The 15,038-nt window shown below is 38.4% G+C and overlaps 1 protein-coding gene across 1 annotated transcript; it reads left to right on the top strand.

The window, feature by feature from the left end:
• Positions 1–5,233: 5,233 nt before the first annotated feature.
• On the top strand, positions 5,234–12,906 carry gck (glucokinase (hexokinase 4)). The gene is made up of 10 exons (XM_061729523.1): positions 5,234–5,382; positions 5,721–5,883; positions 5,991–6,145; positions 7,068–7,187; positions 7,284–7,379; positions 7,477–7,576; positions 7,676–7,859; positions 10,194–10,349; positions 11,013–11,246; positions 12,207–12,906. Exons 1-10 carry the CDS (start codon positions 5,302–5,304, stop codon positions 12,346–12,348), a joined length of 1,431 nt encoding a protein of 476 aa, XP_061585507.1. The 5' UTR covers positions 5,234–5,301; the 3' UTR covers positions 12,349–12,906.
• Positions 12,907–15,038: the final 2,132 nt, after the last annotated feature.

The raw sequence follows: 15,038 nt of genomic DNA on the forward strand, positions 1-15,038 counted from the left end.
GTTTTTGTTGTGGGGTGTACTCATTTTTGCACCACACTAATTTGACTAAAAAAGGAAAATATGGCATCTGAGTTATATTATTAACCTTTGTTTTAAGTCAAAAGTTCAACAGATGCTGTATTAAACGTAACCTGTGAACATTTTGGAAATATTGTTTGTTTTCAATGAGATATTGTATAAAATGTTACTTTTCAAAGGGGGTGTACTCATTTATGCTGGGCACTGTATATATATATATATATATATATGTGTGTATATATAGACATTTTATTCGTAGAGCACTTTTCATAAAATAATCTCAAAATCAAGACACATAAAAAACCTGAAGTAAAAGCATTAAAGCACAAAGACAATAAAAACATCTATAAAAGACCAGGGAAAAACTTCCTGGACAGAATAAATATAAATATGTATATATATATATATATATATATATATATATATATATATATATATATATATATATATATATATATATATATATATATATATATATATATATATATATATATATATATATATATATATATATATACATACATACATGCATATGCAGCCAAGGACATGACTACTTGAATTGTTGTTTTCTCTGGTAGGTTTGGTCCATTTAACAATTTCCTCCTGGCCACTTAACTCGATGTAAGTAAGTGTTTTCCATGTAAGAGGTGTGCCTGCTACTCATTCCCCTGGCAACACACAGAGGAGCCGCTCAGCCTTCAGCCGCACCTGTTGGATCGGCCTCGGCTGTGAAAGAAATGTCTCTTTCTTGGAACTTGCTTTGGTTTTGTTGAGCTCAGAAAACACTGAGGACTGCAGCGACGATTTGGATATTTGGTTGTTATAATACATATTTTTGTGATTATCATTATTATTTTAGTTTTTTTTTTTCATTTTTTATTAATTTTTTCTATTCAAGGATGAGAGCTTCAGTCAAATGAAGGTTTGGAAGGAAAATTCAGTGTGTAAATCTCTTTTTAACTGACATTTGGATGGCACATTGAGTTTGTGGATAAAAACTGCTACATTAAAATGCAGAAAAATCCACAGCTGTGGAATGTAAGTTGTTTACAGGAAACAGGATGAATCTGTCATTTCTTTTTACATATTTTTTGTAATTTCTGTGCATGATTTTTGTAGGCTACATATCTCCAAGAATGAGGCTTCCATCTTTTCTATTTCAAACGAGTACAAGAAGACAACATTTTCATTTTTTGCCTGAAACATCTACGAGAAAGAAGACTAATCTATAAGCCATTTCCAGATTTTTCCTAATGACTCGTTTCACTGTTTTCCAGACAGTTCTGCAGAAATGTAACTGTGCTTGCTCGTTTTTCGGGGATTATTATGCAGATCACTCTCTGGGCATGTAGGCCTAAAAATGGCTGGCCAGTTTCCCATCAAAGGATAATATATTCTTCCCACTGCGCGGAAATCCAGGCGAAGCACCATTAGAGCAGAGACGTGGGGAACTCCAAGCTCTGGAGGCAGACCACCCATGGTCCTCGTCACAACGATGGATAAGGTAACCAAAGTCAAAGCTCTGTTTTACTCATGTCAAGTGTCACTGCCTGATCTATCCACATCCTCATTTGTAAGATATATATAAAAGCTGGATACAAAAATATTGTAATGGTGAAATAAAATAATGCAATCAAAGATGACATGCTGAAAAAACACCCGGCTGAATATCTCTTAACAGTAATGTTTTATATTATTACCAGTAAGAGTTAGAGGAGTTCATCAGTAAATGATATTCAAATTTACAGAGACCTGATTCTCTTGTGGAAATCACTGCTTGGGATCAGGAACATTTCCGCAAATCACTCACCATGATATCTATAAGTGGATTTTAAAACTTAGATACATAGAAGACAGCATAGTGTATGCCATCCATGCAGCCACCCATCCATCTGTACCCACTTCTTTCTATTCGGGGTCACATGGATCTCCTGGAGCTGGAGCATAACTTCTATTCAGGCAAAATGCAGGGGTACGTCATGCACAGGTCGTCAGTCCATTACAGATATGGGATATCCAGAAATGCTGCTGCCTGGTCCTGGTCAGAGTTCAGGATAACTGCCCTGTATGTGGTCTGTGGGATCAAAATGTTAAATTCCTCTTGGATATCAGTGTAGTCTCCAGCAGACCCACATGACCCTGAAACGAGATAGATGCAGGTTTAGATGATGGATGGATGGATGGATGGATGGATGGATGGATGGATGGATGGATGGATGGATGGATGGATGGATGGATGGATGATGGATGGATGATGGATGGATGGATGGAGCCATTTTCAGCAGACAGTTACTAATCAAAATGTTTACAATATAACACAATAAATACTGAGCAGGCCACGATTATGATTTTTTATTTTTTCAAAAGTATGCCTTGTCAATAAAGAGATAAAAGAGGGCGATAAACTGGCTTTTCTTCCACTGAAAAAAATGGGCAAAGTGGATGAAATCTAACGAGTGATCTGTGGATGGCTGGATTCTTTTTTTATTGAGCTTTTTTTTTGTTTTTGGCCCAACTTTCTTGTTGAATTATGGGGTATTTAACCCTATAATGCTGGATGCAAAGAATTTGATGTATGGATATCTGAGGCCTGTGTACCACACCGATAATATTAATAAAACAATGTTTTATACAACAAATAATGTAATAAATAAATACAATTATGCAATGTATATTGCATGATTAAAAAAATAGTAAATAGAACCTGTTAAAGACAAGACTTATAATTCTATTCCCTCACAACCTGTTGTTCCAGTAGGCCACATGTACCAGATTTCTACTCTCTGTTCAACCTCAGTGCCAATGTTGAGACACACACTGGAAGTCTTCACAATTCATTTTCTTGTGATCAAAATCCCAGTTGCCCAGTTTTTGAAGTTTGCTGATTTCAGAGGCAGCTGGCAGATTTCTGTGTGAACGGCCACACACGTTAAATCAACTGGATAAGCCGCCATTGACGAGCACTTGGCACAGATACAACTCCTTTTGCTAAACACTACGTGTAAAAGTACGCTGTGTAGGTTTGCGTGTGTTGCTGTAGTACAACATGTTTGTGGTCTTTAAAATGTCTTTGTTCGTTATTTGGTGTTTGGTTGTGCTGTTGATTAGTTTTACCCAACTGTTCTTAGGTTTGACTTAGTTAGTTAGTTCATATTTATTTCGGTCAATCACAAGCATAAAAATCAACAAACAAGATAACAAACATCCACAGGTTTTTCCCTGGTCAACATTGTGATTATTTTGACCGAAAAGGTCTGGGCTTGAAGCATAAAGCTTGTCTTGCCCACCTTTTAACAGAATAGAATATACAAATAGAACAAATAACGTATCATGAGGTTACACAAAATAATAATAATAGCTGTAATAACTGTAATAATAGTAATAATAATGATAATAATAATAATAATAATAATGATAGCTCTGAAAACAGAAGGTGAAAAGATGCTAAAAAAAACAACAAAACCAATTTAGGTTGTCATTTCATCTCATGCATGTGTACATTCTTCTTTGTTTGCTTATTGTACTTCTATATATGTGTCCATTACCTTTGCTTTGAATAATATCATTGTTGACATTAAATATGTCGAGCAAACATTCACAGACTGAGGCAGATCTAAGTCTTACCCAAAAACATCCACGATGCATGACAACATTTACACACAACCAGTTTCTAATATTATTTTAGTTTCAGACACATATCAAGGCGTAGTATATTTCCATTTTGTTTTATCCAGTTTATTAGGTTCACCTGGTGGTCAGTGACTGTACACACTGTTTGAAAGCCTCAGAAAAACAGTTGAAGCAAACTCAGATGCGAGTACAACACCACCTTCTTAAAATAATGCTCCAAGTAAAATATAAGGCCAATTAAATACAGTCACAGATGATTCATTTATATTCTGATTCTTATAAATGCAGGCCCTTAAAAAGTGACTGCATCAAATGTTGTCGTCACTGAGCGTTGCCTCAAGCTTAGTCAGGACTCCTGCAGCAGGTGTACTGGGCAGAGGGTCGTTTTACTTCACCATTATTATTTTCGCTCTGACCCAGGTTTTTTTTAGCTTTGACCGAGGTCAGGGCTAAATAAAACTATCTGACCCCTCCTGTGGTAAACTGTCAGGGCTGATAAGAAGAGAAAGCCTTCACTTTTGGCATGCTGCTGTTAGTTTTGGGGGGTCGGTAACCCTTTCTCTGTTGCTAAATTTAGGCACGTTTCAAATTTTAGAAATGTATGTGTAACTTGATCATTGATCATTGACCAAACCTTTGGCATGACTTGCTTTTCTTATATTATTGAAAAAGGAGGGGTTACATAGGAGGGTTCATGTTCAGATTTATTCCTTTTATCTTGTAAAGTTTGTGGATTATCTATGGTTCCTCACACTAACAAATTACAACGGTTATGAATTCAACTCAAATACAATTCAAAAATAATTATTTTATTTCGCAAAAATAAATCAGTGATTGCCTCAATTTCACTTGAAGAATGAAATAGATTGAAATGCTTCTTACTTCTTCATTGTGAACATGCTGTTAGCATTTACTGTAATGTTTCACAATGAAATACTTAAAAAAAGTCTCACAAAATGTAAAATAAATTTGCAATGACCGACTTACAAATAAACTACCGGTACATGAGAAAATGCTTAACCATTACATTGTGATTTAACATTCAATTTAAAACTGATATGTGCACCTTTTATTTTACAGTATTTGTTTTATTTGTATTAACAATATTATAGGTCCTGAACAAAACTTGTCATCATTGTCAGATAATAATGTTTCAATGGTTGATTTCAGTTTTTTTTTGTGTGTGTGTGTGTGGGGAATTAAATAATTTGAAATATTATTATGTCAATTATTAACATGTAGAATTATTTGCAATTGCTGTTTTCAACTTTAAAATCAGATTACATAGATCTTTTTGGTTTATTGTAACTGTGGACACAAGCTGTATCTTGTGTGTGTGTGTGTGTGTGTGTGTGTGTGTGTGTGTGTGTGTGTGTGTGTGTGTGTGTGTGTGTGTGTGTGTGTGTGTGTGTGTGTGTGTGTGTGTGTGTGTGTGTGTGTGTGTGTGTGCGCGTTTGTGTGCATATTTGAACTGTCATCACATGATGGGATGAGTGTGAGGAGGGGAGGGCCCCGTGCGTCCAGCCCACTTTACCTGGGCATAAAAACAGCTGTGGATCTCACTCCGGGTTATTCACACTTCACTGACTCTGGACACACACTCACCATAATCCTAGAAACACACACAAGCTCATTTCAGTTGAATCTGCCAAGATGCCTTGTATCAGCGATCATCACGACCTGATGGTGAAGACGCCGCGCAGCTACAGTGATGTGGTTGAAAAAATCCTCATGGTAAGGTTCGCTCTTTTTTTTCAGCAGCTAGGAAAGAAAACTTTCTGAAAGTTAATTTTTCTTTTCTTCTTTTTTAAAATTTTTAATGTTTTTACTTTAAACATTTTTGGAAGGGACCAAATTGGAGAATACTTTTTATAATACATTTTATCCACTTTATCTTATGTTATTTTGTAGGAGTTTTTTCTTCTTCTTCTTTTGCTCCTGGTTTCACTGCATCATCATGCGAACAAACAAAGTGGTTCACCAACATTTGTCTAATGCATACATTGTTAAATTAGGGAGAAGATCTGGGTCGTGTGCCTCTTTTGACCAATTTGTCTCTCTTCTCATTGCAGGTGGAGCAGATTCTGTCGGAGTTGAGGCTGAATAAAGAAGAACTTAAAGAAGTGATGAAGAGGATGCAGCGAGAGATGAACAGAGGTCTGCGGTTAGAGACCCACGAAGAGGCCAGTGTCAAAATGCTTCCGACCTATGTCTGCTCCACCCCTGAGGGGTCAGGTAAATGCTCACTCTTGAAAAAATAGACAATCCTGAGAGGACGGTTAAAGTGTGGCAGAGAAGGATACGGACGTGGCTCAGCGTGCACTCTGTTTTTCTGGTGACAGAGGTGGGTGATTTCTTGGCTCTGGACCTGGGGGGCACAAACTTCCGTGTGATGCTTGTAAAAGTGGGAGAAGATGAGGAGAGGGGTTTTAAGGTGGAGACCAAGAATCAAATGTACTCCATCCCTGAAGATGCCATGACAGGGACGGCTGAAATGGTGAGAGTCATTTTTCTGCACTTACGTCCAGTGGCGTCAATTCAGTCAAAGCTAAGGTATGGCAAGGTTACGAGTCACAGAACTTAACTAGAGTATCAATCAACACGTCCAGCAAATACTCATCACAGAAGTCTGATATGGAGCTTATCTGTGTGGTCAAGAACATTTGAACTTTTTCAAATGCAGTCTCGCTCACTGCAAAAACTCAAAATCTTACCAGGAATATTTGTCTTATTTCTAGTTAAAATGTCAAATTTTTAGTCAAAAAAAAGTCATTACCAGAAAAATAACTTGTCATTTCATCAATGAATGTGGTTTTACTGCTATTTCAACATTTAGAGTCATCACCAGAATAAATAACACCAGAAAAATAACTTTTTTGACAATTTTCACCTGTTTCAAGTACATTTTCACTTGAAATAAGTAGAAAAATCTGCCAGTGGGACAAGATTTATCTTCTCATTACAAGCAAAACAATCTTGTTCCATTGGCAGATTTTTCTACTTATTTTAAGTGAAAATCTACTTGAAACAGGTGAAAATGGTTGTTTTTGAGTCTTGTCTTAAATGTAATGAGATTTAAAAAAAAAAAAAAAAAGAAAAAAAAAAGAGACTAAAAATTTGACATTTTAACTAGAAATAAGACAAAAATTCTTGTTAAGATTTTGAGTTTTTGCAGTGTATAATAACTAGTGAAATCGATCATTTTGTTCTTATTTGCATTTGTAGTTATTTCATAAATGTATTTAAAAAACCAAACATTTACATTTAACCCTTGAAGCAAAGGTGTGGTGGCTGCCATACCTTGCCATACCCAATTGACGCCCCTGCTTATGTCCTTCCGTGCTGCAAATTCTGTGGTTTACTTCAAATCTGTCCAAATCAAATGCTCTCTCATGGCCGTTATTTCTTTGTCTCTACAGTTGTTTGACTACATCGCGGAGTGTATGTCAGATTTTTTGGACAAACACCACATCAAGCACAAGAAGCTCCCTCTGGGTTTCACCTTCTCGTTTCCTGTACGACATGAGGACATTGACAAGGTGGGCTTAAAACTTTCATTTAGATGCCCACCTTTTTCTTTCTAACGGAAGTCGTATGAAGTTTATACAGCTTATGTTTGTGTCTTGTTTGGGCAGGGAATCCTGCTCAACTGGACCAAAGGTTTCAAGGCCTCTGGGGCAGAAGGGAACAATGTGGTTGGATTACTCCGAGATGCTATCAAGAGAAGAGGGGTAGGCGTTTGTCTATTAGATTAGTTTTTGGCAAAAAACGTCAAATATAGCCGAGTTACCTGTATTCACAATGGTGTAATATTGTTTTGTCATTCAGGACTTTGAGATGGATGTGGTTGCCATGGTGAATGACACAGTAGCCACCATGATTTCCTGTTATTATGAGGACCGCAGCTGTGAAGTCGGGATGATTGTCGGTAAGAAGTGAGGAAAAAATACGTGTGGGTTCTCGCTTTTATGTCCCGATGACCCCTAGCGCTTACAGGGACTTTTGTTTTTAAATGTTTCCTAACCAGGCACTGGCTGTAACGCGTGCTACATGGAGGAGATGAGGACCGTGGAGCTGGTGGAAGGGGAGGAGGGCCACATGTGTGTGAACACAGAGTGGGGGGCGTTCGGGGACCACGGGGAGCTGGAGGAGTTCAGACTGGAGTACGACCGAGTGGTGGACGAGGCCTCCATTAACCCCGGACACCAGCTGTGAGGAGAAACACGCACCGCACTTAAACATCACACACACGCTTTGTCACGTAGCTACTCAGGGCTGCAGCTGCATTACCTGAATGCACTCATGGCAAACAAGGCCGGATTATCCATATACTGAAGGGGCGCCAGCCAATGAGGGGGCACCAAATCAAATCACTAACTGGACCATACAGGACTGTCTCAGAAAATTAGAATATTGTGATAAAGTCCTTTATTTTCTGTAATGCAATTAAAAAAAACAAAAATGTCATACATTCTGGATTCATTACAAATCAACTGAAATATTGCAACCATTTATTATTTTAATATTGCTGATTATGGTTTACAGTTTAAGATTCCCAGAATATTCTAATTTTTTGAGATAGGATATTTGCGTTTTCTTAAGCTGTAAGCCATGATCAGCAATATTAAAATAATAAAAGGCTTGCAATATTTCAGTTGATTTGTAATGAATCCAGAATGTATGACATTTTTACATTACAGAAAATAAAGGACTTTATCACACTATTCTAATTTTCTGAGACAGTCCTGTATGTAATACCAACAGGTACAACAGTAACCAATGATATAACAAAAATACATGAAAATAATAATAATAATAATAATAATAATAATAATAATAAAATAAAAATAATTGCGTTTGAGTGAGTGTTCTGAGTTGGTTGCTTGTCTTACATTTATTTGTAGTGTTGACTGTTGAGCATGTACTTCAGCGAGAAGAAGAATAGAAGAATGTCTTTATTTTCATTTGTACAGGTACAACGAAATTGGATGCAAACTCCTTTAAGGTGCATGGTTTAAAAAAAATAGATATATCAAAACAACTATAAAAATAAATAATCTCTAAAAGGACACAAACAGGAAGACAACATACAGTATTCACATTTGGCAGGTATTGCACGATTCTATGGCAGGTATTGCTCGGTTCGGTCAGTAATGCACATGGAAAAAGTCAGTTTGAATATTTAGCAGTATTGAGTGTAGTTATGGCTCTGGCATCGAGACTGTTCTTGAGTGTGTTTGTGCGTGATTTCTGTGTCCTGAAACATCTGCCTGATGGCAACAGTTCAAAGAGTGAGTGTCCGGGGTGAGATGGGTCCTTGATGATTTTCCTGGCTTTCCTGAGACGCCGGGTGTTGTCCAGCTCCTCCAGGGAGGGGAGAGTGCAGTCCATTATTTTTACGTTCATGTAAATCTATGGGCGGCTCTAGAGCCGCATGCCGCTCTTTAGCGCTGCCCTAGTGGCTCCTGGAGCTTTTTCAAAAATGTTTGACCTTTTTTTCCTTTTTTTTCTTCTTTTTTTTCTTTTTTTCTTCTTTTTTTACTTTTTCTTCTTTTTTTACTTTTTTCTTCCTTTTTCCTTTCCTTTTTAATCACGACATTTCGACTTTTTTCTCAAAATTTGGACTTTTTTCTCGACATTTTGACTTTTTTCTCAACATTTCGACTTTTTTCTCGTCATTTCGACTTTTTTCTCGAGATTGTACTTCAACATTAATCTCGACATTTTGACTTCCTTCTCGAAATTTAGACTTTTTTCTCGAAGTGCATAATGAAAAAGAAAATCTTCCCCCAGTCATAACTAATAGAAACATGCAGCATGTGTTGTCTTCATTCTAAGGCTTATACAAGACTTTTCATTTTTTGCAGCTCCAGACATAGGCCTATTTGTTTTTTGTATTTTTGGTCCAATATGGCTCTTTCAACATTTTGGGTTGCCGACCCCTAGTAAATTTCCCTTTTTTTTACCATAAAATGTGGGAGGAGGGGAGGCAGTTGAGGTGTGGTGACCCTGGGGAACCACACTGAGTTAATCTGGGTCTGATGGCGAGCATCAAGATTGGTAACTGGAGGGTGAATTTTAGATTTTAGCCTCAACCCCCATCCCCCGCTGTTTTTATGAATTATTCATCCGTGGCTTTACTCACCCGACTCCCACCCGTGGTCTCTGTGAAGTTGCCAGGCTACCAGCTGTTTTCCTCAGGATGTGAGTAAATGGACAGAGTCCTCATACGTCAGTGGTCAGTCAGCAGGTGGAGACGTCAGATTAATGGTCTCTCTCGGCCGCCTCGCCATAGTGCCTGTAATGCTAATGGCTGTTTACTTTTTGTGCCGGCGGGCCGTTCACAGAGACAACTGCTGAGGCCTCAGTCAGCCACTTTGCTCTCGACCTCACCTTCCTCCCCGGCTCTCTCCCAGGTCCCCGCATGCATCCTGACCCGCACGTCCTCCCTGTTACTTCCATCATCCATCATTATTCCCCTTCTCCCCCAAACATCAGCATGCATCAAATGGTTTTTTGAAAGTGGTTTTCTTTGCCTCCCGTAGATACGAGAAGCTGATCAGTGGGAAGTACATGGGGGAGCTGGTGAGGCTCGTCATCATGAAGCTGGTGAACGAGGACCTGCTGTTCAACGGCGAAGCCTCAGAGCAGCTCAAGACACGCGGCAGCTTCGAGACACGCTTCGTCTCACAGGTCGAGAGGTGAGCTGTTAGTCACGGATAAAATGCGCAAAATTGATATGATAAGGACATAAAACTATCCTTGCGGACAATCTCTGCAAATTATGCACTGATGATATGTTTTTCAAAGACAGTTATGCTTTATTTGAGTACCGTATGTGAAATGCCAGGTTTGGTGTTTTTAGAGTAAATATAATAGCAATGACAACCAACTATAAATAAAATCCTATACAGGACTGTCTCAGAAAATTTGAATATTGTGATAAAGTTCTTTATTTTCTGTAATGCAATTTAAAAAAAACAAAAATGTCATACATTCTTGATTCATTACAAATTCACTGAAATATTGCAAGCCTTTTATTATTCTAATATTGCTGATTATGGCTTACAGTTTAAGATTAAGATTCCCAGAATATTCTATTTTTTTGAGATAGGATATTTGAGTTTTCTTAAGCTGTAAGCCATGATCAGCAATATTAAAATAATAAAAGGCTTGCAATATTTCAGTTGATTTGTAATGAATCCAGAATGTATGACATTTTTGTTTTTGTAATTGCATTACAGAAAATCACAATATTCTAATTTTCTGAGACAGTCCTGTATGGGATACCTTTGACTTATCCCATAGGATTCTTTATGAAAGAACGTGTGCCATTTAGGTTTTTTTTATCCTTTTTTTCCCAGCGACTATGGGGACAGAAAACAAATCTACAACATCCTGTCGTCTCTGGGCGTTCTTCCCTCCGAGCTGGACTGTGACATCGTGCGACTGGTCTGTGAGAGCGTCTCCACGCGCTCTGCTCACATGTGTGCAGCAGGACTTGCTGGTGTGATCAATCTAATGAGGGAGCGACGCAGCCAGGAACCTCTGAAGATCACAGTCGGCGTGGACGGATCGGTCTACAAGCTGCACCCGTGGTGAGAAATGATCTTTTACCGAGTGTCCTCTTGTTAGGAAGCCAATGATGCCTTCCTCTTAAAGCCCCCAAAAGTACAAACAGCAATCCCACCATGTGAACACCAGAGGTGTCAAAAGTATTCACATTCATTACTCAGGTAGAAGTATAGATACTAGAGTTTAAAAATAGTCATGTAGAAGTTGAAGTATCATCTCAAGTTTTTTACTCAATTAAAAGTATAAAAGTACTGGTTTCAAAACTACTTAAAGTATAAAAGTAAAAGTAATGTAAGGGGGAAAAAAGCCATTAAGGACAAAAGCCATTGAAAATGAATGCATCTTAGTATAATGCAAATATATTAAAGAAGCATATATGTGTACTATTGAGCATTAACATGTGTTTCAGAGAGCAGCAGATATGATGACTAGTTGCCTATAAGTATTGTAATGGTGCAAAAAGTCAAACTTCGGAGGCATGTTATCATTTATCCTAACCTTTATTGGAATGTACATCCAAGTTTAGTTGCAGGAATCTGAGGGAACGGATGTAAGAACAAAACTGGACAAGAACATCTGAAACAACCACAACCAAATTCACTCTATCCGGATGGAGCAATTTAACTGGATAGTTTTTTTTAAAGGGCCAAAATGAAATAGAGTAACAAGGCTGTTTTTAAAATGTAAGGAGTAAAAAGTACAGATAATTGCGTGAAAATGTAAGGAGTAAAAGTAAAAAGTCGTCTGAAAAATAATTACTCCAGTGAAGTATAGATAACCAAAACTTCTACTTAAGTAAGGTAACAAAGTATTTGTACTTCGTTACTTGACACCTCTGGTGAACATGTATGTAAATTCAGATTCAATGAATATTTGTCCCTCATCAAACCCTCAAAGTTCAGTTTATTAGAGTCATGCAGTCGAGCAGTTCAATAAAGAATCTGGACTGGTTGTAAATGCCCCTTGTTCTTTCCACATTGCAGTTTCCGTGACAGATTTCACAAAGTTGTCAGGGAGCTCACTCCTCACTGCGAGATCACCTTCATCCAGTCGGAGGAGGGCAGCGGTCGCGGAGCAGCTCTCATCTCAGCGGTGGCCTGTAAGATGTGTGTGCTGTCGCACTAACCAGAGCTGCCGGAGAAAGCTTGAACTCTGATCGGAAGACGCTGACGAATTCCATCTACAGGCCGCAAGATGTTTTTGGAACAGATTGAGAAATCTTCGCCGGAAGATTTAAGGACAAGAAAGCATCAAAATAACTTGTATTCGTAGTTATTAGACCGACCTGTAGCAGTTTCATTGTCTCTGAACATAAAGGAATTGTTTACTGTTGCATCCAAAACATTTGGAGGCCTTATAAGTCACTTAGAAGATGCTCCAGATGTGTCACTGCCAGTTAGAGCTTATATTAATGACAGTATTAATAAAACAAGAGCAAACTGGTTAATGTACAACACAGGAATTTTGTAAATAATGTAAATTATTGCAAAATCAAATTTATGTCTTTTATTGTGGAATTATTTGTGCAAATTATTTCATTGTCTTTGTATATTTAAAATGTATGTTTACAACTCATTTACTACATTAATATGTACTGTGTAGTTTTTTTTTCTTATGTGTTTGAGATGTGGCTTGGATGTGAATAAGAGTAGCTGTAAATAAAACGGCTCAATTCAAATAGTGCACTTCAGTGTCACATGTTCACGTTTCAGCTGAGGCTGTTTTAACGTCAGACGTAAAATCAGATGAAACGTTCATAGTGCGACTTTGCTACTCACAGGACGCCACATAACATAACTCCAGTGCTTAAATTGTCCTTGAATCACAAGAAAAACTTGGAAAGTAATGTTTCGTTGCAAAGAACTAAAGATGAAATGAAAATAGAAAATGTCAAAGGCGACTCATCGAAGCCAGGATGGTATTCAAAACTTTTGTTTCCATTTCCACCTAATTGATATTGTAACTAGAAAGCAAATAACACGTACAAAATGAATCAACTATATAATTTAAATAAAACGGCTGCTAAAGAATTTGGAGAAATGAAGCATTCAGAAAGAAATTGTTTTGACCAAAGATGCCTTGAATTATGGCGTTGGTGTCAAAGGTGCAGGAGGGGAGGCCCCAAATGCAGGAGACTGGGAGGAAACAAAGAGTCTTTTATAAGGAAAGATACAGGATAATAAATAATAATAAAAAAACCTACCTAGGAGATCTGGGGCCTGTACTACGAAGCGGGATTTGGGGTTAGCGAGGTAACTTCAGGTTTAACCCTGGGTTTTCAGGACTACGACGGTGGTTCACTTCTTACCGGGGCACATCGCCATGGTAACTTATGCTGAACCGCTAACCTGCTCCGGAGCAGGTTATGTTCGAGATACAGATCGCCGGGTATAAAAGCACCGCCCACTGACCAATCACCTCTCTTGGAAAATGGCAAGCCCTTTCGAAGAGAATCCAGTGGAGCTCGGTGCGCGGATCGTGAGAGGAAAAAAAAAAAAGAGTGGGCTGACTTTCAACAAAAATTGAATTAGTCAAGAAACTAAGCAATTCCTTTCATACCCAAGTATCAACACTTTATCATTTCTTTTCTCCTGACAGAGAGGTATGTTATGGGATTCTGTTATAGTGGGAGTCCCCGCCCCCTCCGGTGTTGTCATGGTAACGTTTTGCCCCGACTGTTAAAACAGCTGATGTCTCGAACGTTAACCGTTGTTGAACGTTAATTAAATATACTGCTGAAGTGATAGACACGCTCCATGTCTCCTCTCCATTTATTCAACACAAACAAGGTATGCAAGTACGTTTGTCTTTGCTGTAGATACCCTCACTCCGTCTTTCTAAGAAAACTACTTTTGCAAATAAACCTTTATGTACAAACTGTAAATTTACGGTAGAAACAAGGTATGAGTCATTTGAGAGAGGATGAAATGTCAGACCTCGTTTAATTTGAACACGACATGAACTTTTAATTTCAAGTCTAAATATTAAGTTAAATCACAGTGTAATTTATCCTTTGCTCTTCGCTACTGAAATAAGCGGCTCTGACAGCGGACTTCTCCATGCTTGCGATTGGTCATGCGCTGAAAACACCGCCCCTTTTATGTGCACGCGCTCATATCCAGATTGGAGAAACCTGGGTTGATATACCGAGTTGATAACCACCGTCGTGTGACCGCTTAGCGTGATTGCAATTGTCCGGGTTAGTGAATCTGGATAAGGAAAAGATATCCTGGGTATGTTGAACTTGCTTCGTAGTACAGGCCCCTGGCAGGAGAGAAGTCAAGACAGCACAACACAACAAGTAGCTTGATGAACAGGAGGAGCAGGGGGAGGAGGAAAACCAACCAGCCTACGGACACGGCCCAACGAGACACAGCTGGGAGCAATCAAGGAAGCGGCAGGCGGAGAAAAAAGGCCAGATACTTTTTAAATAAAGCACCAACTACAATAGAATAACAAGAAATCCAAGTTTAAGAAAAAACCCTAAACAGTTGTTGATGTTTTTATTTATTTTTTGGTACGTCTAGTGCAGTGTTTCCCAACCCTGGTCCTCGGGGCACACTGTCCTGCATGTTTTAGATGTTTCCCTTCATCATCACACCTGATTCTAATAAATGGTCCTAATTAGCTTGTCATCAAGGTCTTGACACTTCTGTTGATGACACAGCCACTTGTATCACGGTGTGCTGAAGCAGGGAAACATCTAAAACATGCAGGACAGTGGGCCTCGAGGACCAGGGTTGGGAAACACTGGTCTAGTGGCCTTTATTGAAAGTGGTATAACAGGAAAGAGGGCTGAGAGCGAGAGAGAGCTG

This window comes from Cololabis saira, chromosome 9 (genome assembly GCF_033807715.1).
Source record: "Cololabis saira isolate AMF1-May2022 chromosome 9, fColSai1.1, whole genome shotgun sequence".
NCBI classification, from domain to species: Eukaryota; Metazoa; Chordata; class Actinopteri; order Beloniformes; family Belonidae; genus Cololabis; species Cololabis saira.

What these genes read in the sequence shown, in the direction of transcription:
- gck (XM_061729523.1), top strand. Translation starts at nt 5,302, where the DNA reads ATGCCTTGTATCAGCGATCATCACGACCTGATGGTGAAGACGCCGCGC. An exon ending in ATGCTATCAAGAGAAGAGGG is followed by an intron (nt 7,380 to 7,476) that starts GTAGGCGTTTGT and finishes TTTGTCATTCAG; the next exon opens with GACTTTGAGATGGATGTGGT. An exon ending in TGAAGTCGGGATGATTGTCG is followed by an intron (nt 7,577 to 7,675) that starts GTAAGAAGTGAG and finishes TTTCCTAACCAG; the next exon opens with GCACTGGCTGTAACGCGTGC.